Raw genomic sequence first — 20713 nt, forward strand, 5'->3', positions numbered from 1 at the left:
AGTTTAATAACTGTGTACAATTTAGAACATACTAAAGAAATAAGAATTCTCATGTTGAGTAATAAAAGACAACAAAAAAACTTCAGTGTCAAACAAAATCATTACAACTAAAATTAAGTCAATTACACTGTCTTTAAATATAATATAATATAATTGCAAAATGTAACATTTTTATTTAAGCTCTCCTGACAAAAATGTTACAACATTTACATTATGATATATAGGCCTATATTTTACATTTTGGAAGAAAAAAAATGATTAAAAAAAAACAGAAAACAGTGAAGCACTTGGTCTAGTTATTTGGAAAAAAATAAAGTTTTTATTTTAGCTTCTCTCTTACACTCAAGGTATTGCTTTTTACAACCATCAAAGTGTGAATTTTATTCTCTTTCTCTTATTTTCATCTCACTAAAGGTAACACTGTCATACCATTGCGTTAGACCGTACCAGTTCATTCCCTTCCCAAATGATGTATTTCCCCATTGACCATTTAGATTAGAAACATGACAATCCTTGTACCACCAAGCACCTAAATATCTTTGTGCACAGTGATCAATATTGTCAATGTCATTCTCCCTATCTAGAGTACTAAAGAACATGTTGTTTTGACGTCTTAAACTATCACCAGCGTTTCCTGAATAGTTTCCTATCTGTAGTTTATAGTTCTCAGTCTCATTCAATACTTTAAAGTCTTCGTACTGTGCAAAGTACGACTTGTTGTTATATTCTAAATCTATTCTTAAATCATATTTTCCTGTAGAAGTTAAATTAAAAATATTTTCATTTCCCAGATAAAATTCCCCAATGTTGTAATCTCCAAAGCCGTCACGATACTCCTTCCAGCCTCTATAGAAATCTACTTTTCCGTTGATTCTTCTCTGAAAGATGATCCATCCACCACCATCTGTCTTGGTGTCACACATGACCTTTAACCCGGAAGATAACGTCACAATGGCACGGGCTTTAGTACTGGTGACATTACGACATGTTGTGGGTGGCACAAAGTATAACTGAAGTATTTTTTTTACTGTTTGATAAGAAATTGAAAAAGGTAAGATCTTTATGAATACTAAAATAATCGAATAAAAACAAGAATACTCAAAAGAATACATAATTAAAAAAATATATTTACAAGCACAATACATTAGCTAGGCCCGTAGGTTAAGTCCCAGGCTATATATGGCAAATTTTTAAATGTATCTCTTCCCATTATTTTCTTGCTTATAGCTTTGAGCTGAGACTCAAACATTGACAATCTCAATACTTTATAGCTTTCGTGCTCCTAAGAGTATGTCTTGTTGTAATATTCTAAATCTATTTTTAGATCATGTTGTCTCTAATTTACGTTTAGACACGATGTAAGTGAATAAGAACTTTTTCTGTTTTTTAACTTCTTGAAAGATATATGTATATATATATTTATATATATGAAAGTGTGTGCGTATGTATGTATATAAACATTGCTTTTTTGTGACGGTTAAAATCGGCACCGCGTACCGGCACCTTTTTCAAATGTGAGGTGAAAAAATTGTTACCTTTCTTGTATTGTATCGTTTATTATTAATTTATTAGTAGTTAAAAGTTAGGCAATCCATCACTGAGTACTCGCACCTATTTTAATATATATATATATCCTTTATCTTCGGAATCAAAGAGACATTGCCATTATCTTATATATTAAAATTGGCTACTACGAGATTTTCTTTACAATTTCAAGGTGTATGCATATTGTTGTAACTTTAGGTTAGGCATTAACGAAAAGGCAGGCAACTCAACACAGTTTAACATGAAATAATAGTTATGTTTATTCACTAGGGTAAACACATAAAATCCTTCAGCTTCCTCAGAGTCTTACTACTAAGTATACCAGTCCTTTGCTACTTAACTCGAATGTGGACCAATGACAGCCTTCCCCGCTTTGCTCCGGGCCCCTACTACAACCTCCAGGCAGCACAAAAGTTGGCTTCTTCTTAGTTTCCCAAACATTCAGACTCTTCGCAATCCCTGATGCACTGTTATTCTTTCTCTTCTAGTGTCTTCCTGTTTACGTCCAACAGTGCGCTAGTGCGCACCTCAAGCACTGGTGCAAGGCAGGGTTACAACAATATAAATGAGAAAACAAATCTTTTTTTGTCATATTGAGAAAACTCGAGGTGGACTTTAATTTTTGTTTTAAAGCTTTTCATTATTCTTATATTTTATTTAAATGTATTTAAAATGTACTAGTATGTGAATTCAAATTTATGTACTACTGCCATCCCCCGTCGTCCTGCGGGAGGCTTTAACTAGAACGTAAATTATCAACTCTGAAGGAACATCCGAAACAAAACATTTTAGAAACAATAATTTACACATGATCTAAATCTAAGATTAAGACATTGATGACACGCAATCCCCCCCCTTTTTTTCCCCATATTTTTTATTTTATTTTATTATCTTTATTTGAATTAAATCTAAAATTTCTCATGAATTAATCACGTATATGTTCGTGCAAATTTTCCATTAATCTCCAGTGAACTAGCGTAACAATTCTGATACACCATCGTACTATAGATTAAAATTTAATCCAATCCAAACTATATCGCAGTATTGATATTTGTTTATATTTATTTTTTTTTTTGCTAGCAAACTTAAAAAATAATTTATTAAACAATTTTTTTTGTATAATAACATATGCAGATGTAGATAAAATCATGTTCATTATAGCTATGTAAAAGTTTTCATAATATATATGAGAGAAATAATATATTTACATTTAAGCGGCAATTAGTAGTTCAAAAAGGTAGATAACAGATAGTGATTTGATAAGTTGCCATGCCACTGAAGTAATCGTTTAGGTCTAATATTTCTCCACGTATAGAATTGTACATGAGTAACGAATGAAATAAACTGATGTTGTTAAACTCTACGTTATCAACCGTTTCAAATTTGGTTTTATTTGATTTTTAACTTTAAATAAATTAATTAATTAAAGCTTGTGTATAGCGCTACTTTCATGATTATAACATGCTCAGAGCTATGATCCAATACAATCTCCACACTACCAAGGGGAAATGGGTATCTGGGAGATTTATCTTCGTTCTTCCTTGAGGCGCTGGAGTCGGGTGTCGAATCTCGAGCCTCCTTCATAGGTAGCCAAGAGAAGCCAAGATTAAGAGTACTTAGTCTTTTGTCCACGCTTCCCAATAAAAACAAACGGTACAAAGAATATCAAAGTGAAACTATATAAGTGAATTCTCTACCTTCATCCATTTGGTTCTTCAGCTCGGTTAGATTGGTAGAAATATTTGCCACCTCCATTTTGAGATTCTCTTGCAAATTAATTTGTAATTGTTTGTTTGTATTTAAATCTTCTTTAAGCTTAATAATATTCCCATCTATATCTTCTCTCAAGATTTTAATATTTCCTGCATTAGTATCCAGGTCTTTTTTAAGCATTGTAATAGTGTTATTTGTATCTACTATTATGCTCATAATATTTTGAGGTGTAGTATCCATGTCTTCTTTTATGCTTGTAATATTTGTATTCATAGTGAATCTCATGTTTTTGATATTTTGTGCATTTGTATTGACGATTTCTGTAAGGCTTGTAAAATTTCTTTCCAGACCTACTCTCATTATCTTCATAGCTTGTGTTCTGATATCCTTGTCTTCATCAACTTGTGTTATTAATTTCTGTATTACATTCACCAAGTCATTAAATGTTGGACTTTGAACTGTAATAGTCAGCATTTCATTGAACTTCTCAGATCTTCCTTCTAAATATTGAACATGAGCTTCACAAACATATTTTCCTGAGTCGGACAATTTTAGTTCGGTCCATGTGACTTGAAGATAGGAATCTTTTAGTTTATTTTGATAGATTTCACCTTTAACATTTTTAGACTTGACTTCTTTCATCGAGGTTACGACAGGTTGACCTTTGTTTATATATGCAATGACACCTTTGGTCTCTGAAATACACACAAAAATAAAATAAAATTCATGTTTTTAGTCAAACAAGGGTGACAATCCCAGAAATAAATATGATACAGACAAACATAAGTGTAAAACAAATTTAAATAGGTTTACCTATAAGGATAACAGTTTCTTAAGCCTGTTATCTTGACTGATTTTGTAGACTTCTAGTATTAAATAAGAAAGTCTTCAATTAAGAAGATTTAAGTGATGTTCATGTTTCCATTAAAATAATATCCTAACAATGATCTTCATATTTAGCCTCACACAATGCAGTGGTAGACTGTAGTATACATTCCATCATCACCAAATGTTTTCAACAGCAAATTATATAACGACGTACCGTATGTCTGTTTAGGCCGCGTTAAGAAGATAACATTCTATACATTAATTAGACAATATATTTTACTTTAAATATTAAAAAAAACAAGCAATAAAAAATACTTTAAAAACAAACTTATCAAAGGGAAAGAACCGCAAATAACTCCCTTTATCTTTATATTAAACAAAATTAATTAATTAATAATGACTAAAATTATTTTTTTAAATTCATTTATGTGTTTTCATCGACTATGAACAATTAAGCAAATTTTAATTTGATCCAAGAAACGGAAGTGGAAGGACAACATGTCGAAACGTAAAAAGGGAATGAAGTCTCAATAAACACATTATATCTCTTATTATGTAGCATTTATCACCCTTATTTTGATATCAAATAAAATAATTAATCTTCAACAAATAAATAACTTATAGTTTTTTTGTTTTCTTTTGTGAATCATGAGTTGACAGGTTCAATGAATAATAGTGCAAAGTTAAAAATAAAGATAATTGTAACTGGCATAAAGACTTAGACTAAATAGACTAATGATCGCTAATTAAAAAAGCATCGCATATCACTCGAATACAGCTATCATCTCTTGAAGAGCTTTTTCGTGAAAGATGCCTTTCCAAAACACTCACGATTCTTAAAGAAAACCTGCACCAACCACTGTTACATAAGATCTGAACGAAGTTGTCGTCTCCTTTCCATTAGGACTAAAACAGATCAGCTGTCGTCATCGAGAAGTACATAGAAGTCAAATTCATAAAGCGCTGGTTGTGAATGTGTATGTGTTTCGTGTGTGAATGTTGTTCGAATTTTTCATCTATATTTTTATTGTACAGTAGTTACGCTGATGTTGTCAATTGTAGTCAAACGTAATTTCTATTTGATTGGATCAATAAAATTATCTTATCTTATCTATAGATTTTACTTGATCCAAGAAATGGAAATGGGGGGAAAAAACATGTTCTAACGTTTTACAAACATACATACATACATACATACATACATACATACATACATACATACATACATACATACATACATACATACAGACAGACAGACAGACAGACAGACACATAATTAACTGAGTTGATATAAGCTTTGAATATCGGTTAATCATTAACTTTACAAAAAAAAATTGATCAACTGTAAGGAGCTGGTGGGTGTAAAATGTGAGAAAGTGTTCGTCTGTTTATGTTTTGTGTTTTAGTTTTAGCATGTTTTTAAGATGGGGGGTGGGTAACAAGTGTAGCCAGTGGTAAGTTAGTCAATTAGAAAGCTGACATGCAGTCATTTTGGTGTTGGTCATTGTCTTTGTTATTCCTTTAGAGAAAAAAGAATATATTCCTTTCTATGTGTATCTTATGACATATTTAGTAATGTTGGGTTTCTGACTACACATTGCTATTATATGCAATTGAATCTAGTCTTAGCGCTCTTGAATATATTTTGGGCATATTTGTCCGTCTTGATTATATTATGATGTTTAGTTATTGTATATGTATAGCCCATGTATATTATAAATACATTTAAGTGTTTATTTCCTTTGTTCAGTGTGACCTATAAAAGTAAGTAAGTAATATCGTAGAGTTAACATATGTGACATCTTCTCCATGTGGAATATACATAATCATACCTTGAACCAAGGGTGTTAATCATACACAACCCACCTGCAACATTATACATTGAAATGACCAGCACTTATTGCTCTATACTCTATACATTTACTATCACACCTATAAAATATATACATGTTAGTGATCTAGAATTGGAGAATCGTATTACTAAGAACATAAAAAGAAGCTATTTACATCAACATCAGTTTTAATTTGCATAATTACGTAGTCGAAATTAAAGTCACTATACACTAGCACGACATATTTTTAAAGAGTATACGTTACCGTGTAGAATGAAAAAAGATTGTAGTGTTGATGTTTCTTGATTATCATCATTTAAAAACTGTAGAAGGAAAGTTTTATCTAATTCTAAATACTGATAAAATATTTTTAGTAAAGAAATTTATCTTTGAAAAACAAAAGCACAGACAAAATACAAAGCAAATAATCTATTTAAAAAAACGATATCATATTAATCGATAATATAAAACTATTATTGTAGTTCTTCATTCTACAAAAGAAAAATTAATTTCCTCTTTTTAGGAATTAGGATCGTGCTTTATTAAAAAATATAGAAACTAGAACATAATCATAATAAACATATTTGCATTTTTTCTAGAGAAGGAGAAAAAACTTGACACAAATACTCCAAGAATAAACGCAAAGAAGTGTTAATACATAAATCACTAAAGCATAATATACTAATATACAAACACTACCTTCTTCTTTTTCTTTCTCTCAATCTTTCTCTTTTGTTTTCTTACTCTCTACTTCTCTACATTTTTCTCTCTAACTCTCTCTATTTCACTTTCTCTCTCTTTCTCTCGATCTTTCTCTCTTTTTTTTTACTCTCAATTTCACTTTCTCTCTCTTTCTCTCGATCTTTCTCTTTTTTTTACTCTCCATCTTTCTCTCTAACTCTCACTATCTTTCTTTTTCATTCTCTATCTCTCTCTGTCTTTCTCTCTCTCTTTTTTCTCTCTCTCTCTTTCTCTTTTATTCTCTCTTTTTCTCCTTTTTTCTCTCTCCAACTTTCCCTCTAATTCTCTCTATCTTTCTATTTCACTTTCTCTCTCTCTCGCTCTTTCTCTCTCTTTTTTTCTCTCTCTTTCTTTCTCTCTCTTTATTTATTTTTCTATCTCCCTCTTTCTATTTCCCTCTCTTTCCATCTTTCTTTCTCTCTTTTCTTTGGATTAACAAAGTAAAAAAAGATGATTTTTGATACATTATCTTTCCCTGTGACTAACAAAGTAAAAATAAAAGATGATTTGTGATACATTACATCTTCAGATGTACTAGTAATTAAACAAATTTAACATAAATCGATTTAAACTTTTCACAGTTGATATAAAAGTTTACTAAAAATGAAATTTAGGTTGTAGGTTCTTTAATTAATAGGACAATATAGTAATAAATAGATAAGCCATATGGAGGATGGCTCTTTAAGATTCGCGTAATCACAAGACTCAGTGTAGTGAAGCTGAGCCAAATAACACTACTGAATCAGAGCGCTATTATTTTAATGATTTTCTTTTCTGGACACATGCTTCATTCGAAACATACTTTTGATTTTCATTAAGGTAATATTAACTCACTATGTCTGTCTCTTAGTCTGTCTGTTTAAAAGTTTGTATATATTAATATCAGACCCCCATTCTTGGATTAAGTTGAAACTGTGCACACATATTCATTGCCATAGAAAATATAAAGATCTTATAAAAAGTTTACATTAAGTCAATAATTTACTGGTTATTAATAATTTTCTTTGATACCATCATCAGAAATTAATCATTCAGTATTTACAGACATGCTAAATATGTTAGATTTGTCCTCCTGGAAATTAGAGAATTGATATCGTAAATTCTCCCATTCCCTCCCTGGGATCACATTGAGACTTAAAACAATGATTGATTATACCTAAGAAAACATGATTCAATTAAAAATTTAACAATAAGTCATTTATTTATTGGTAATTAAATATATTGTTTGATATCCAAAAAGGGAAGAAAATCTTTATTATCAAGAAATAAAATTGTAAATATGCAAAGTTCTCCCCCCTAAGAATAAGAATATTATAATTATTTTGAAAGTTTTTTTCTTTGTTTTTTTATACTGGTGATAAATCTCGCAATATCGTTGAGTAAAAAAAGACTATTTGATTGTTCCAAAACATTCAAGCAGGCTATTTTCAATGAAAATATATTCAGGGCAGTACATACAGTAAACGTATATTAAAAACAAACATTTGTACACTTTTAATTAAGACATTACCTTAAATGAACAGTTTAATGTCAAAGGTTCAATTAGTTCTCGAATAATTTCAGAACTTCCATCAAATTGAAGTCTCGATTCTGGAAAAGAGGTACAAATAAACTATGTAGTTCTACTATTCAAGAAGAATGAAATATTTTAATTAGAAGAGTACAATGTAGATATTCACAAAGATTACAACCAAAAATTTGTCGGGAAGTATATTTTTTTTGTCCGCGTCAATTTATTATTAGGTATATGGCATACTCATTCTACATGATAACAAATTTATAATAAGTTATATTTTTGATCATTACATAAATTAATTTACCAAAAAGGAATATTTTTTCCGAAACTGGGTTCGAATTTCAGTGTAGATTATTTTCGTGATTTTTTGGGAGCTTCTGAGTCCACCAAACTCTAATGAGTGCTCAACATTAGTTTTGAGAAAAAAAAAAGGCGGTTGGTCGTTGTTCTGACCTTTGGTCGAAAAAAACAGATGACCTTAACATCATCTGCACTATAGATCGCAAGTTCTGAAATGGGAACCTTAATTTACTTTTTAATAGGAACCCCTTCCTGACGTTGTTTTCAACAGATTGCATGATAGTAGTTACCGAGAGAATTATATGACTTTATAAAAATAATAGTTAAGCTGAAAATCTGAGTCTTCGCCAACAGTTAGATCCCTTAACCCAGCGCTTCGTAGTAAGTCACTTTACAATTTAACGAATTCACGTGGAACAATTGTTTTTCTTCTTTTTTTTTTAATTTTTATTTTATAAATAAATGAAAGCTTACTTTGGCTTCTTAAAGAACTTTGACAGTTGTTCTTGTCTTGTTTCAAACGTCGTATCTCTTCAATGAAAGCGGTCGAGCTTGTCTCATATTCTACTGCCATCTTAGCAAACAAAGAAATATTCGTCCCTTCTGCATTGTCTCCAGTGGCATTACATCTATAGACTTTAGCATCAAAATGAGATGGATTATTTAGAGTTAAAGTTATATACAGATTTCCAAAACTGATTTGTGAAAATTTAAATTGCTGAAGTTGTTTGAGATCTAGTGTTGAAGAATTTAAAACAAAAAGATCGTCAAATTCTTTGATAGTTTCATTATAACGAGAAAGAGTTAGACATTTGATAACTTCAATCTGTTGAACTTGATTATTGGTTATAGAACAGTTGATCACAAGTTGGGGTGTTATCTCTGGTAAAATGACGTTTGGCTGGACATCAATAACAAGTTCTGAAAAATATTAAAGTTACTCTATCTATAAAAATATTTATATACATGTATTGTTTAAATTTTCAAAATAATAAAAAGTAACCTGTATAGCAAAATATTTAGTTGTTCGAAAAACCTTGCTATATTCATACTTTTCAAAATACTTTCTTTACAATTAGAAAAGCAATAAATGTTTCAATTGTATAAACTTCACAAATGGGCATCCATTGGCATCAAAAACGATAAACACAAGTTTAATTCCTTGTGTTATATCTTTTGCCGATGTCTAAGATTATTTTTTTAAAATGCTTAACTCATTAATAACGATGAAGCGAAAAAAGGATTTTTCTTTAATGTCAATTACTCAGATCTGGATTAAGTGTTTGCAGTCAATTACCGATTTCCATGTATCACGATTTGTTTTCTCCATTTCCAGTAATTATTTTCGCGATATCTGGTTGTCGGTGCGTAGATTATGGTATTAGCACCAATGTTTATTAAGTGCACAATTTTTGAACGCACTTTCTTTTTGTTGCCTTGCTTGTAAGCTGATGGAGTGTTTTTGTTATTATGCTGGTGAAACGTTGTCTTTGAGATTTTTCTGTGTTACCCTGTTTAGGGTGAGTATCTAAGGCATGACTGCATTTCGCAGTTGTTTTCGAGGCCATAGTATACTAGACTGGTTCTTTTAGTTTGTCTTTATTTATGTCTCTACAGGGAGTTAGTATGGGAGTGGAGTTCTACACTAAATACTAGATTCAGCAGTGTGTTTTGTTGTGATTGCGAGCATTTGTGTGTCACGTTGTCGGACAGCAAGGTGTAGAATTACTGTTTAATTAATATATCCAGAATATTAGAATGTTTCAAATGCCATGTCTTTACTCCATAAGTTGTCATCATAACTTATATTCATATCATTAAACAATTACATTGTCAAACAGTGAATCACTTATTTATTTGTAAGCACGAAGGTGCCTGTTGAATGTCAGGGGCCCGGGTAAACGATCTAAGGCCTTAACACAGCCCTGACACTGGTTTACCAGGTTTGTAGCCCTGAAGTCTAAATAAAAAAAGTCAATGTGATGCAGAAGTTGACAGTTGTTGTGATCTTGCAAAGCCTGCCCACAGAATGCCTAATCTGGTACAACAGTAACAAACTCAGATAGTCGCAACACTATTGTAGCAATGTAGCTACTTTTGTCCCAGTCACTGCTCGTGCTCAGTCATGCTATTCAAACTTTTCATCTAAGTCTGCAACAAGAACAAGGTAAATAAGGAAAAAAAAAAGATGCATCTATGGAAGGTCAAAATTATTTCTTTGTAATGTAATGATAGGAGAAATATCTATTTGAAAAATATAATATCATACTATTCATGAATTAAACATAAAGCTTTGACAACGCATATCAGATTATTCTAGGAGATTTCCATTTTATAACAGAAGGAACAGTTGCTGATGTTTACAAACGAAAATAGTATTTTCGGGGCATAGTGCATAGTGCAGAAATGTAAAAAGGGGTCGCCGAGCCAAAAAGGTTGAGAACCGCTGATGTAGAAAAACAGGATCGTACAAATACTTTCTTTTTTCTCTGAAATACCAACAACAAAAGTTTCGTATATTTCAAAAGAGCGTTTGAAAATATTCAGCAAGAATCAATGTAGAAAAAAAGGGAGGGAATAAGGTATCCCTTTAAAAATTCACTTAGATAGTAGAACATCTCTACAGCCAATATAAAAGTTGTATTACAAAACATCAAGGAATAACAACGTTTCATAATATCGACATGAAAGTCACTGAAAAATAATGGAGGCTTGGTGTGTCTGAGCATCATCCAATTCTACGTCATGTCATAAGAACGTTTACGGGACAAATGACCCAGTATCCTTGTAAATGAGTGCCACGTTACTGAATCTCCAACAGTTTAACGTGTAGAAAGTTTATATAGCTCGTTAGATAAGGAAAAGAATCGAGCTGGTACACTTGCCATGTTTCCATCATTAAATTTTAATTATCTTTAAATGAACTAAACATAACCTTAAGTAATATTTACTTACAAAGAGAGCTTATTATAATTAGATTTTTAGATAACCACGAATAATTTATGAGTTGCAATAAAAAATTGTATCATTGTAGTTTGTTTTTTTTTTCCTCATTTTTAAGAAAACATTTTCCTTTGTAATCAAAATGTGTTATTTGTATTTATATAAATAACTGAATATTTGTTGTAGGAAAAAAAATAAAGGTACATTGTTAACGATTTCAAAATAACACGAGATGCATTGACAAAAATATTTCTACAAATGTTAAGAGATAAATGAACTGACCTGAAGTTGACCAGAAAGCTAAAGACGCCCACAGAGCCAGACGTAGAAAGAAGGCCATTGTGGTACTAGTGACAACAAGGGAGAGAATACTGGTTTATATAGTTAAAAAGACAAGTGATAAGCTCATGTCTCAGACTGTAGGAAACTTTCTTATCAGTTCAAGTTTCAACAACATCTCTTAAGTCAACATAACGTCCTGGTAGTTAATAGAACAAGCGTGACCAGAGAGAAATCCTTGACCAGTGTGACTGGAACACTTATCAAGAAATGTGATAGTCTGTAACGTAATGAAATGAGATAGAAGAAAGAAGATACGGCGACACCAGAGGGATGTCTGAGACTGTCACCACTGAAAGCTATATGCACCATCAATTTAAACTAACTACTAAGAAGGTCACAACATGTTAAATAAAAAAAAAAAGAAATTTAAAGATTGTAATTAAGCATAAGTTTTTTTATATCTTTATCTTTTTATGCATTAGTAAAAAAAAAAGTAAAGTTTGCCCTTTCAGACAATGAGATCTACGGGGCAGATGATGTTAAGGTCACCTGTTTATATATTACACTTTCATTAACAATTACTACCAATGGCAGTTAATTCCGAAGAGAAAGTTAGGATAATAGAAACAGAGTTTCAAAGTAGTACTTGATTTCACAAAGATGTCTTTCTAAGAGAACAAAAAAACTATTTTTTATTTATTTTTCTCTTCACAAAGACATGTGTGATTATCCTTTTCTACAACCTAGCATACTTATGTAATACAAATACTTTTAGTTATAGTGCACATTTTATTACTTGAAAGTTGAAAGTACCTTTTCATTATAGTGTTTATACTAGAATATTTTGTGGTACAATTTTATACTAACACAAAAGAATACATTTCATTACCTGTGTAAATACATGCATTTATTACTTTGTATTTCTTCTAAATCCTTATTATTTAACTTCGCTGGCTGACCAGATATAAAACAATAATTTCTGTGCTGGTGGAGCCCAATACCGAAATTTGGTTTCTCAAACTTATGACTATGACGACCTCCCCCCACCCTTGACAAAATATTACAAATGCACCGTCTCCTCCCCTTATTAATCTTGCTTAGTGTCAATTTTGTTTTAATTTAAAAAAAAATAATTGCAATACAATTCTCTTGTATCTTTTATTTAATAATTGCAATATTGAAGGGAGCCTAATTAAAGTGGGATTGGATTTATCTTGTACAATTATTGTAGGCCTACCATATATATATATTTATATATATATATATATATTTAGAGAGAGAGATAGTGTCACGGATGAATGTCTGTAAATGTGTATAATCTTTTTCATAGAATATATGTCAGTTAGAAAATATGCGCGAATGTGTGTAGTTTTTTATAGGTTAAGACGCCATGATATGTGATATGTGCCCTGAAATATAACAAAGTACGTATATCCTGTTTAAGTCGTTACTGTTGATAGATAGATAGATAGATAATAGATAGATAATAGATAGATAGATAGATAGATAGATAGATAGATAGATTAGATAGATAGATAGATAGATAGATAGATAGATAGATAGATAGATAGATAGATAGATAGATAGATAGATAGATAGATAGATAGATAGATAGATAGATAGATAGATAGACAGATACTTAGTTAACTCAACAAAATCTCCAATCAACTCTCTGATTCATAATTACCAGGCTAGAAGATGTTTATACGACTACACATCTTTCTTAAATGACTCATGATCAACTCTTCTCTAAAATGTTTACTTTATTAACTAACCATTCTCCAGTACTTCCGGTTATTTATGACTAGTTATCACAATTCATACTTTCTCGCTCTATTTTCTCCAAATTCCCATTTAATTTTATCTTACCAAAAAATAACAGGGTTACCTTTTTGTTTGTAACATAAACTTTTAAGGAAACAAAAATAATGTAAAATTGAAAATTGTATATAATGTTTCATATGTATGCCATCTATGTATGATGCAGTACAGTGAATTTTTTTTTTAATAAAATAATTAACTTATGGCTTTTATATAGCGCTACCTTCATGCTTATAGCATGCTCAGAGCGCTTTGGTCTAATCTCATTTGTGGACCCTTGGTGGAGGGGGTATCTAGGAAAAGGTTTTTATGTGCTGCCTTTAGGCGCTCAATAAACACAACTCTGCCCGAGTCGGGTGTCGAACCTTGAGCCTCCTTCATAGGTAGCCAAGCACACTTAGCCCCTCGACCACGCTTCCCACTTAAATTAAACTAAAGTAAAACGTATATAGGTTGTTAAAACATAGGAAAGCTTATATTAGCTGTTAATTTTAATACAAACATTTGTTTCACCATTTTCAAATAAATATTTGGAAATCTAAATTGCTTATCTTAGAATATATTCATGCGTATCACATTGGATTTTATACTTTGTATTAGACTAATGAAAATATTCAGCGTTGAGTTGCTTCATTTGTTGGATAAATTTGTAGGCAACTCTGACTCCGTGTATGTCAGATGATTGTGGATGTAATGTGTACCTCGCCAAAATACAATCGTGGTGATACCTATTATGAACATCTACGGAACGTTGAAAAAGTTCCACTGTCACTGGCTTTTGTATTTCAAGCTTTTTTTTTTTTTTTCGGATTATGCTTTAATTTTTTAAAAACATGTTATCGTATCCACGTCCAGACCATAATATGTAACATTGTTGAGCAGTCAAAGTGATCGAGAAACTGTCTGTAGATCATGCTCATTTACGTTGTTCATTGTAATAGACCAGCAGAAGTTCATCAATTAAAATCGTCGCAAACACAGGAGTATAACTGAGTAGTCAGAATGAGATCAGTTTTTAGTGTTTATCACAAAGAACCTAAATGTTAGATTTCTGTAGGCACGTATATCCGAAATTGTTCCTAGTGCATAGTTTGTAGTTGTACAACAACGGTGCAAATATGAAAGGGAAAAATTAAAGTGTCCAGCTCAGTCTTATTGGAATTTTTTTTCAAGAAACAAAAAGAGGGGGGAGCGGCATTTTAAAATTCCGCACGCAGGAGGCCTTAACCCTCACGGCGCCCTGTATATATATATATATATATATATATATATTGAGTAAAGAGGGATTCTTCAGTTTCGCATCTATATATAGACTTTAAAGCATAATTTGGAATTTGGGTTATTAATCAAATTTCTGGATTTACAAAGACGCTTTGTAATTGTCCCTTCTTGTTAAATGACGTTTGATTGTGTATATTAAAGCAATTAAAGATGTCTTTGAATTGTTGCACTACTTGATGTCGCGTAAGTCTACATTAACAGATAGTAGAATTGACTAAGTAAGACCTTGATCAGCAGACGATATTTATTAAACCATACAATACGATAACAGTTCAATGTCAATTTCAGCCATCAATGAGATCACATATATAAGTGTTTCACTTAAATACACAATATCATCAAATCACAACATTTTCCAAGCAGAATTTCATCCAACACACAGCTGGCAATACTTTCAACTTAAAGATACAAGACACGTCTTTTTTTTTTTTCCATGGTGTCGACTACCTCTGACCATGGGGTCAAACCTCACAAACGAGATTTCTTGCCCACGATTCAACCGTGGACGCTTGTTTCCCAGGTGAAACGTCACGAGCATGAATATTCCATGTACATAGTCCTTCCTTACTAATACATGTCACAATAGCTACTAAAAAGGGCAGCAAAGTTTACGATTACTAAGAAAACTGTCCTCGTTTAATGTTAGCGAAAAGGCCTTTGCTATGTTTTATCACGCTCACATCTGCAATATTTTAAGTTTCAATATCACTGCCTGGAATGGCAATCTGAGCATTAAAAATACAAATAAACAAAAAAACAACCCCATTTGGGCAGTTGTTTGAGACAAACATCTATAAAAAAGCTAACAAGATCCTCGAAATAAAGAATCACCCTTTGTGTCAGGATTTTGTGATTTTACCATCACAAAAGAGATACAAGACACCGATAGCAAAGACAAACAGACACAAACACTCTTTTGTTCCCCTGGCAATCAAATCATTAAATAAGAACAATCTGCTATAAACTTTGTCACATGTAAATTATGAGTGAGTCTGGTGTGAATGTACACTTTGGTTTCTTATAGTTATAATGTTTTTTTTGTTTGGTGTAATGCACAAATTATTATTATGTTAGAAATGAACGAGTAGTCCTTCTCTGGCGCTACCAGGGTCGAGTTTCGCTAAAGAGAAACAAAATTCATCGTAGTCCCTTTAACAGTTTCCACTGAGGAATTTTCTGGTGATGTGGCAGGTCTGCAGCAGTGCCGCCCTCTGACAGGCAACGAAGATGTTCCTAGGAATGTTAAGGGCCTTGAAGGTGTATGTGAGGTCAGTTGTTATTATCCCCTCGGTTGATATAACAATGGGGTATATTGTTATTTTGGACAATTTCCATAGACGCTTAATCTCCAAGCCTAGGTTCCCATATTTTCTTTGTTTTTCTATCTCAGTTTTTCTTAAATTATGAGACAGTGGTACGGCGATATCGATAATGGTAGCGTTTTTTTCTTTTTTATCGATGAACAGCAGATCCGGGCGATTGAAATCTACCGTTTTGTCGGTCAGAATAGGCCTATCCCAGTACAGCAGATGTTCAGTAGACTCGAGAACCTCTTGCGGAGAGTATTTATAATAAGGGGGAGTGTCCTTACCGATCAATTTGTACGTCAAAGCCAGGTGTTGGTGTATTAACTTTGCAACTTGGTTATGGCGAACCAGGTAGGCCGATTCTGATAGGGCTGGACATCCTGCCATAATGTGTTCAATCGACTCGCCCACATTTCCACATTTTCGGCATTTGTCGACAACATTGAGTTTCAGGATATGCTTCTCGTAATTTTTTGTCCTGATTACTCTGTCCTGTATTGCTGTAACAAAGCCTTCTGTTTCAGGGTAGAGATGACCTGCTTTGAGCCATGTTAAGGAAGCAGCCTTGTCGATGTTGTCCCCATGTAATGAAGCCGGAAATTTTCCGTGGAGTGTTTTTTTCTCCCATTGGCGAATCTCATGCCCTACGTCGTCCAAACCGACATTGACATCAGCATTGTGTAGGTTCAGAGGGGTTGCATCGGTGTCGTATTTCCGTAGGAAGGAAACTAATTTGTTGCTGAAGGCGAGCAGTTTTGATCGTATTTTTAAAACTTGCATCTTACACAATTTGAAGATGTTCTGCAATCCACGACCCCCATCCTTCCTGGGCAGGTATAACCTTATGGTGGAGGACTTGGGGTGTAGGCATCGAAACTTGGTTAGTAATTTTCTAGTGAGTCTGTCAATGTCATGTAGGTCGGTGTCAGTCCATTTGAGGAGCACTGGGACGGCCCAGCTATTTATTGCAGTGATGAGATTACTGCCAGACAGTTTGGTGTTGAGGATTTTATTAACTCTTTGCCTATATTTGCCAAGAAAGTCCTCTTTTAATTTCTTATGGTTTATCTTGGCATTCTGGTTTATTCCAAGATATTTATAAATAGAGGCGGAGTTCAATTCCTCGATGCCTTCAAATTCAATGTTGGTGTTCGTTGCCTTGCCCTTTTTAATGCTTATGATGGCACACTTATCCAGGACAAAAGACATACAGATATCGTCACTAAAGCATTTTATCGTTTTGATTAAGGTGTGTAATTTTTGCTCGGTTTCTGCATATAGCTTTAGATCATCCATGTATAATAAGTGGGACACACATTTTGTACATTTAGTGTCAACCCTAAAACCGTTTGTAGAGTCTTGGAGTAATGTAGATAGAGGATTAATCGCTAGGCAGAACCAGAGTGGAGATAGTGAGTCACCCTGGTATATACCTCTTCTTATGTGCACAGAACCTAGTTTATCACGATTAAGGTGCAGGTTTATCTTCCAATTATTCATACAGACTTTCAATAGTTGTTTTATTCTTGGGTTGATTCTATGAATATCCAGGGTTTTTAATAGCCAATCATGCGGAACTGAATCGAAAGCTTTTTTGTAGTCTATGTAACACATGTGTAAATTTCTCTTTCTTCTATTAGCTTGATGCAATATAATACCATCTATAGTTAGCTGTACTTTACAGCCCATCGACTCTTCAATGCAACCTTGTTGTTCCTCTGCTAGTAGCTTATGGGCAGAACAAAATTTATACATTTTACTTTTTAAAAGTGAAGTTAATAGTTTATACACCACTGACAGACAAGTGATAGGGCGATAGTTTAATGGTTGGTTCAGATCCCCTTTTTTGGGGAGGAGAGATGTTCTCCCTTCAGTGAGTTCTAACAGCATTGAAGACGGTTCTGATATTAGTTCGTTAAAACTTGATGTTAGTGGTGCATTTACGGCTGTAAGTTTTTTCAGCCAAAAGTTGTGTATATTGTTAAATAATGAACTGACACGCTTCAAACGTAATTCTATAGTAACACTGGTATTGACAAATCGTTAAGAAGTTGACTATACTAATAATTGAATAAGTACAGGTAGGAAAAGTTCCAAAGAGATTTGCTTGCATTATGTTAATTTTATTCATGTCTAAAATATTAAAAAGTTTTGGAATCACGTTAAGTATCATTTTGATTCATGGAAAATTGTATGTGTGTAAAATAAAAAAAAAACAACAATTAATTAATGTATTCACAGAAATACATTTCATTGTTCGTACAGAATGTATCATCTAACGCTCTGAAGTATTTCTTGATAACAGTGCAGTCTTGGTTGTTGTACAGATCGTCTGGTTGTCCAGCTAAATACACAGTCTTCTCTTCTGGTGTCAACACTGAACCGTCTGACCAGACGTACGTTCCCTCTGACTGTATATCGTCTATTCCTACCCAGGCTCTATCCATGTTCATGTCCTGCATTATCGTTGCAAGAGATTCCTTTGTGGCGTTTGATTTGACCATCACCAGTCGACCTTGTATGGTGCTGCAGGACACATTGGCTAAACTGAAGTCTGTAGCTGAGAAGAAGATTTTCAGACAAAGTCCGAACGTTCGCATGATGGTCGAGTTGTAGCCAAGAGCCACGTCGCAGTACTTGGTGCTTTGCGAGTACAAGTGTTGACCGGAAGCAGGTTTGATCCCAGAAGAGCTTAAATCAGCTCCCCTGAGACAACATTTCTTCACGCTGTCGTAGAGAAAATGTTGACACGTCATGTTGTTTAAAAGACAATGTAATGAGCACTCCGACTTGGAACGGCAGGTAGTGTCATTATAGTAAGAAGAAATTCCTAGCTCCTTTAAACTTACTTGGTAGAATGTCCGGGTCTCCATACAACACACTAATGTCTCTTGATCCCAGGAGTTCATTGTAATGAAAAACAATATCCATCCGGCTAAAAAGCTCAGATCCATTGTTAAATTTCGTGTCACTCCTGTGTGACTCATTCTTCTTTGACTCATTCTGGTTGAGTGAAAGGGCTTCTGCGTAAAAAAAAAAGATAGCAAGAAAAAATAAATTAAAAAAAAAAGCTTATATTAAGTGTATCAATTAGTTTCATCAGTAATGTAATTAAATCTGAAATAGATCTAGACCAACAACAATAAATCTGTGCGATTAGAAATAATATATCCAATCGTTTTTATTACGCTCAAGTTCATGCTTTTAGCTTTCTCAATACGCTATGATCCCTTTCACCGATAGCCGCTGTCCCTACAACAGACGAGCTTGTACAAACCATGTCAGACAAACCCTCACCAGTAGATCTCTGAACCATTCGAGCGTGATAGTCAGCTATGAAGAGTCGGAGGGTCCAGAAACATTATTTGTATTTTTTTGGAACACCCCGAGAGCAATAGGGTTGAACTGTTGAACTGCAGTTACTGGCCAACACGAGGAAATGCCCCCCCTTTCCACGGCCTGTATGGTGAGATACATGCACTATGCATAACAGCAGTGCTTCTCTCAAGGTTTTTTGCAAAAGGAGATTTAAATCTCTCAAACCCTTAATCAAATGGAATTTGATGATGATGATTCTCATTATTTTACTTCAATTTTTGTGCGATGCGTGCTTTTTTTAAATTATGTTTCAATAAAGTGGTGGCTGAGTTGTTAAAGCGCTCGGCTTCCGAACCTGGGATCCTGGTTTCGATTATAGGTTAAGACTAAGATTCTGAATTCGGGATTTTTAGGTCGCCCCTGAGTCCACCCATCTCTAATGGGTAACTGACGTTAGTTGGGGAAAGTAAAGGCGTTTGGTCGTTGTGCTTGGCCACATGACACCCTGCTCGTTAACCTTTAGACATAGAAATAGATGACCTTAACAACATCGACCCCATAGACTATAAGGCCTGAAAAGGAAACGTTACTTTTACTTTAAAGTAAAATATTAGAACAAAGTACAATATCAGACTTGAACTCCCCCCCCCCCCCCAGATACATATCAGTAGCATCTTCTAACAGCCCTCAGTTTCTTATTATGATATTTTAGATGTAATAAATATTTTAATACCCATACACATATAACTATAAACACATAACTATTAACACATAACTTTAAACGAATAGAAGATAGCACCACTTAAAAGCCCGATATAAGCTGCAGCCTGTAATTACAGAAATTATCTACAGCATGACCGATTAACATAGCCGACAATTCATATTACACAATTTATCCAAAACCACATCATTACAGAAAGCCTGAACAATAACCAGTAACGTCACAACCTGTGGGCACGTTAGGTTAAAATATTGTGACGTTGCAGGTCAGTGTCGGGGCCTTCTATAACGTATGGTCTAGATTTATCTTGCACAGTTCACCTTATACTTTTAACTCTTTGTCTCCTAACTGACGATACCAACGTTGATTCCACCAGAATGTGGTAAATAATTACGGAGAGAAAGAGTTAAATGAATTAGAGCGATGTTAAGAAGGACACCTGGCACTGCTCTCCGGTCGAGGTCAAGAATCAAATCTCAATCTTCTAGAATTATCATTTAACAGACACTACCTCAAAGCATACCAGAAGATACTCAATAAAGGAATCCAGCTTAATCTGGAAATA

General features: G+C 33.2%; 2 protein-coding genes across 2 annotated transcripts; both read right to left on the reverse strand.

Moving 5' to 3' along the window:
• On the reverse strand, window positions 1-11764 carry LOC106062803 (uncharacterized). Its single transcript, XM_056008919.1, has 6 exons — window positions 11701-11764; window positions 8950-9396; window positions 8170-8249; window positions 6184-6241; window positions 3243-3953; window positions 1-1027 (listed from the first exon to the last, which is right to left on the reverse strand). Exons 1-6 carry the CDS (start codon window positions 11756-11758, stop codon window positions 381-383), a joined length of 2001 nt encoding a protein of 666 aa, XP_055864894.1. The 5' UTR covers window positions 11759-11764; the 3' UTR covers window positions 1-380.
• Window positions 11765-18331: 6567 nt separating this feature from the next.
• On the reverse strand, window positions 18332-18865 carry LOC129922558 (low affinity immunoglobulin epsilon Fc receptor-like). The gene has a single exon (XM_056009200.1). The coding sequence runs from the start codon at window positions 18863-18865 to the stop codon at window positions 18332-18334; it is 534 nt and encodes a 177-aa protein (XP_055865175.1).
• Window positions 18866-20713: the final 1848 nt, after the last annotated feature.

This window comes from Biomphalaria glabrata, chromosome 13 (assembly GCF_947242115.1).
Source record: "Biomphalaria glabrata chromosome 13, xgBioGlab47.1, whole genome shotgun sequence".
NCBI lineage: Eukaryota > Metazoa > Mollusca > Gastropoda > Planorbidae > Biomphalaria > Biomphalaria glabrata.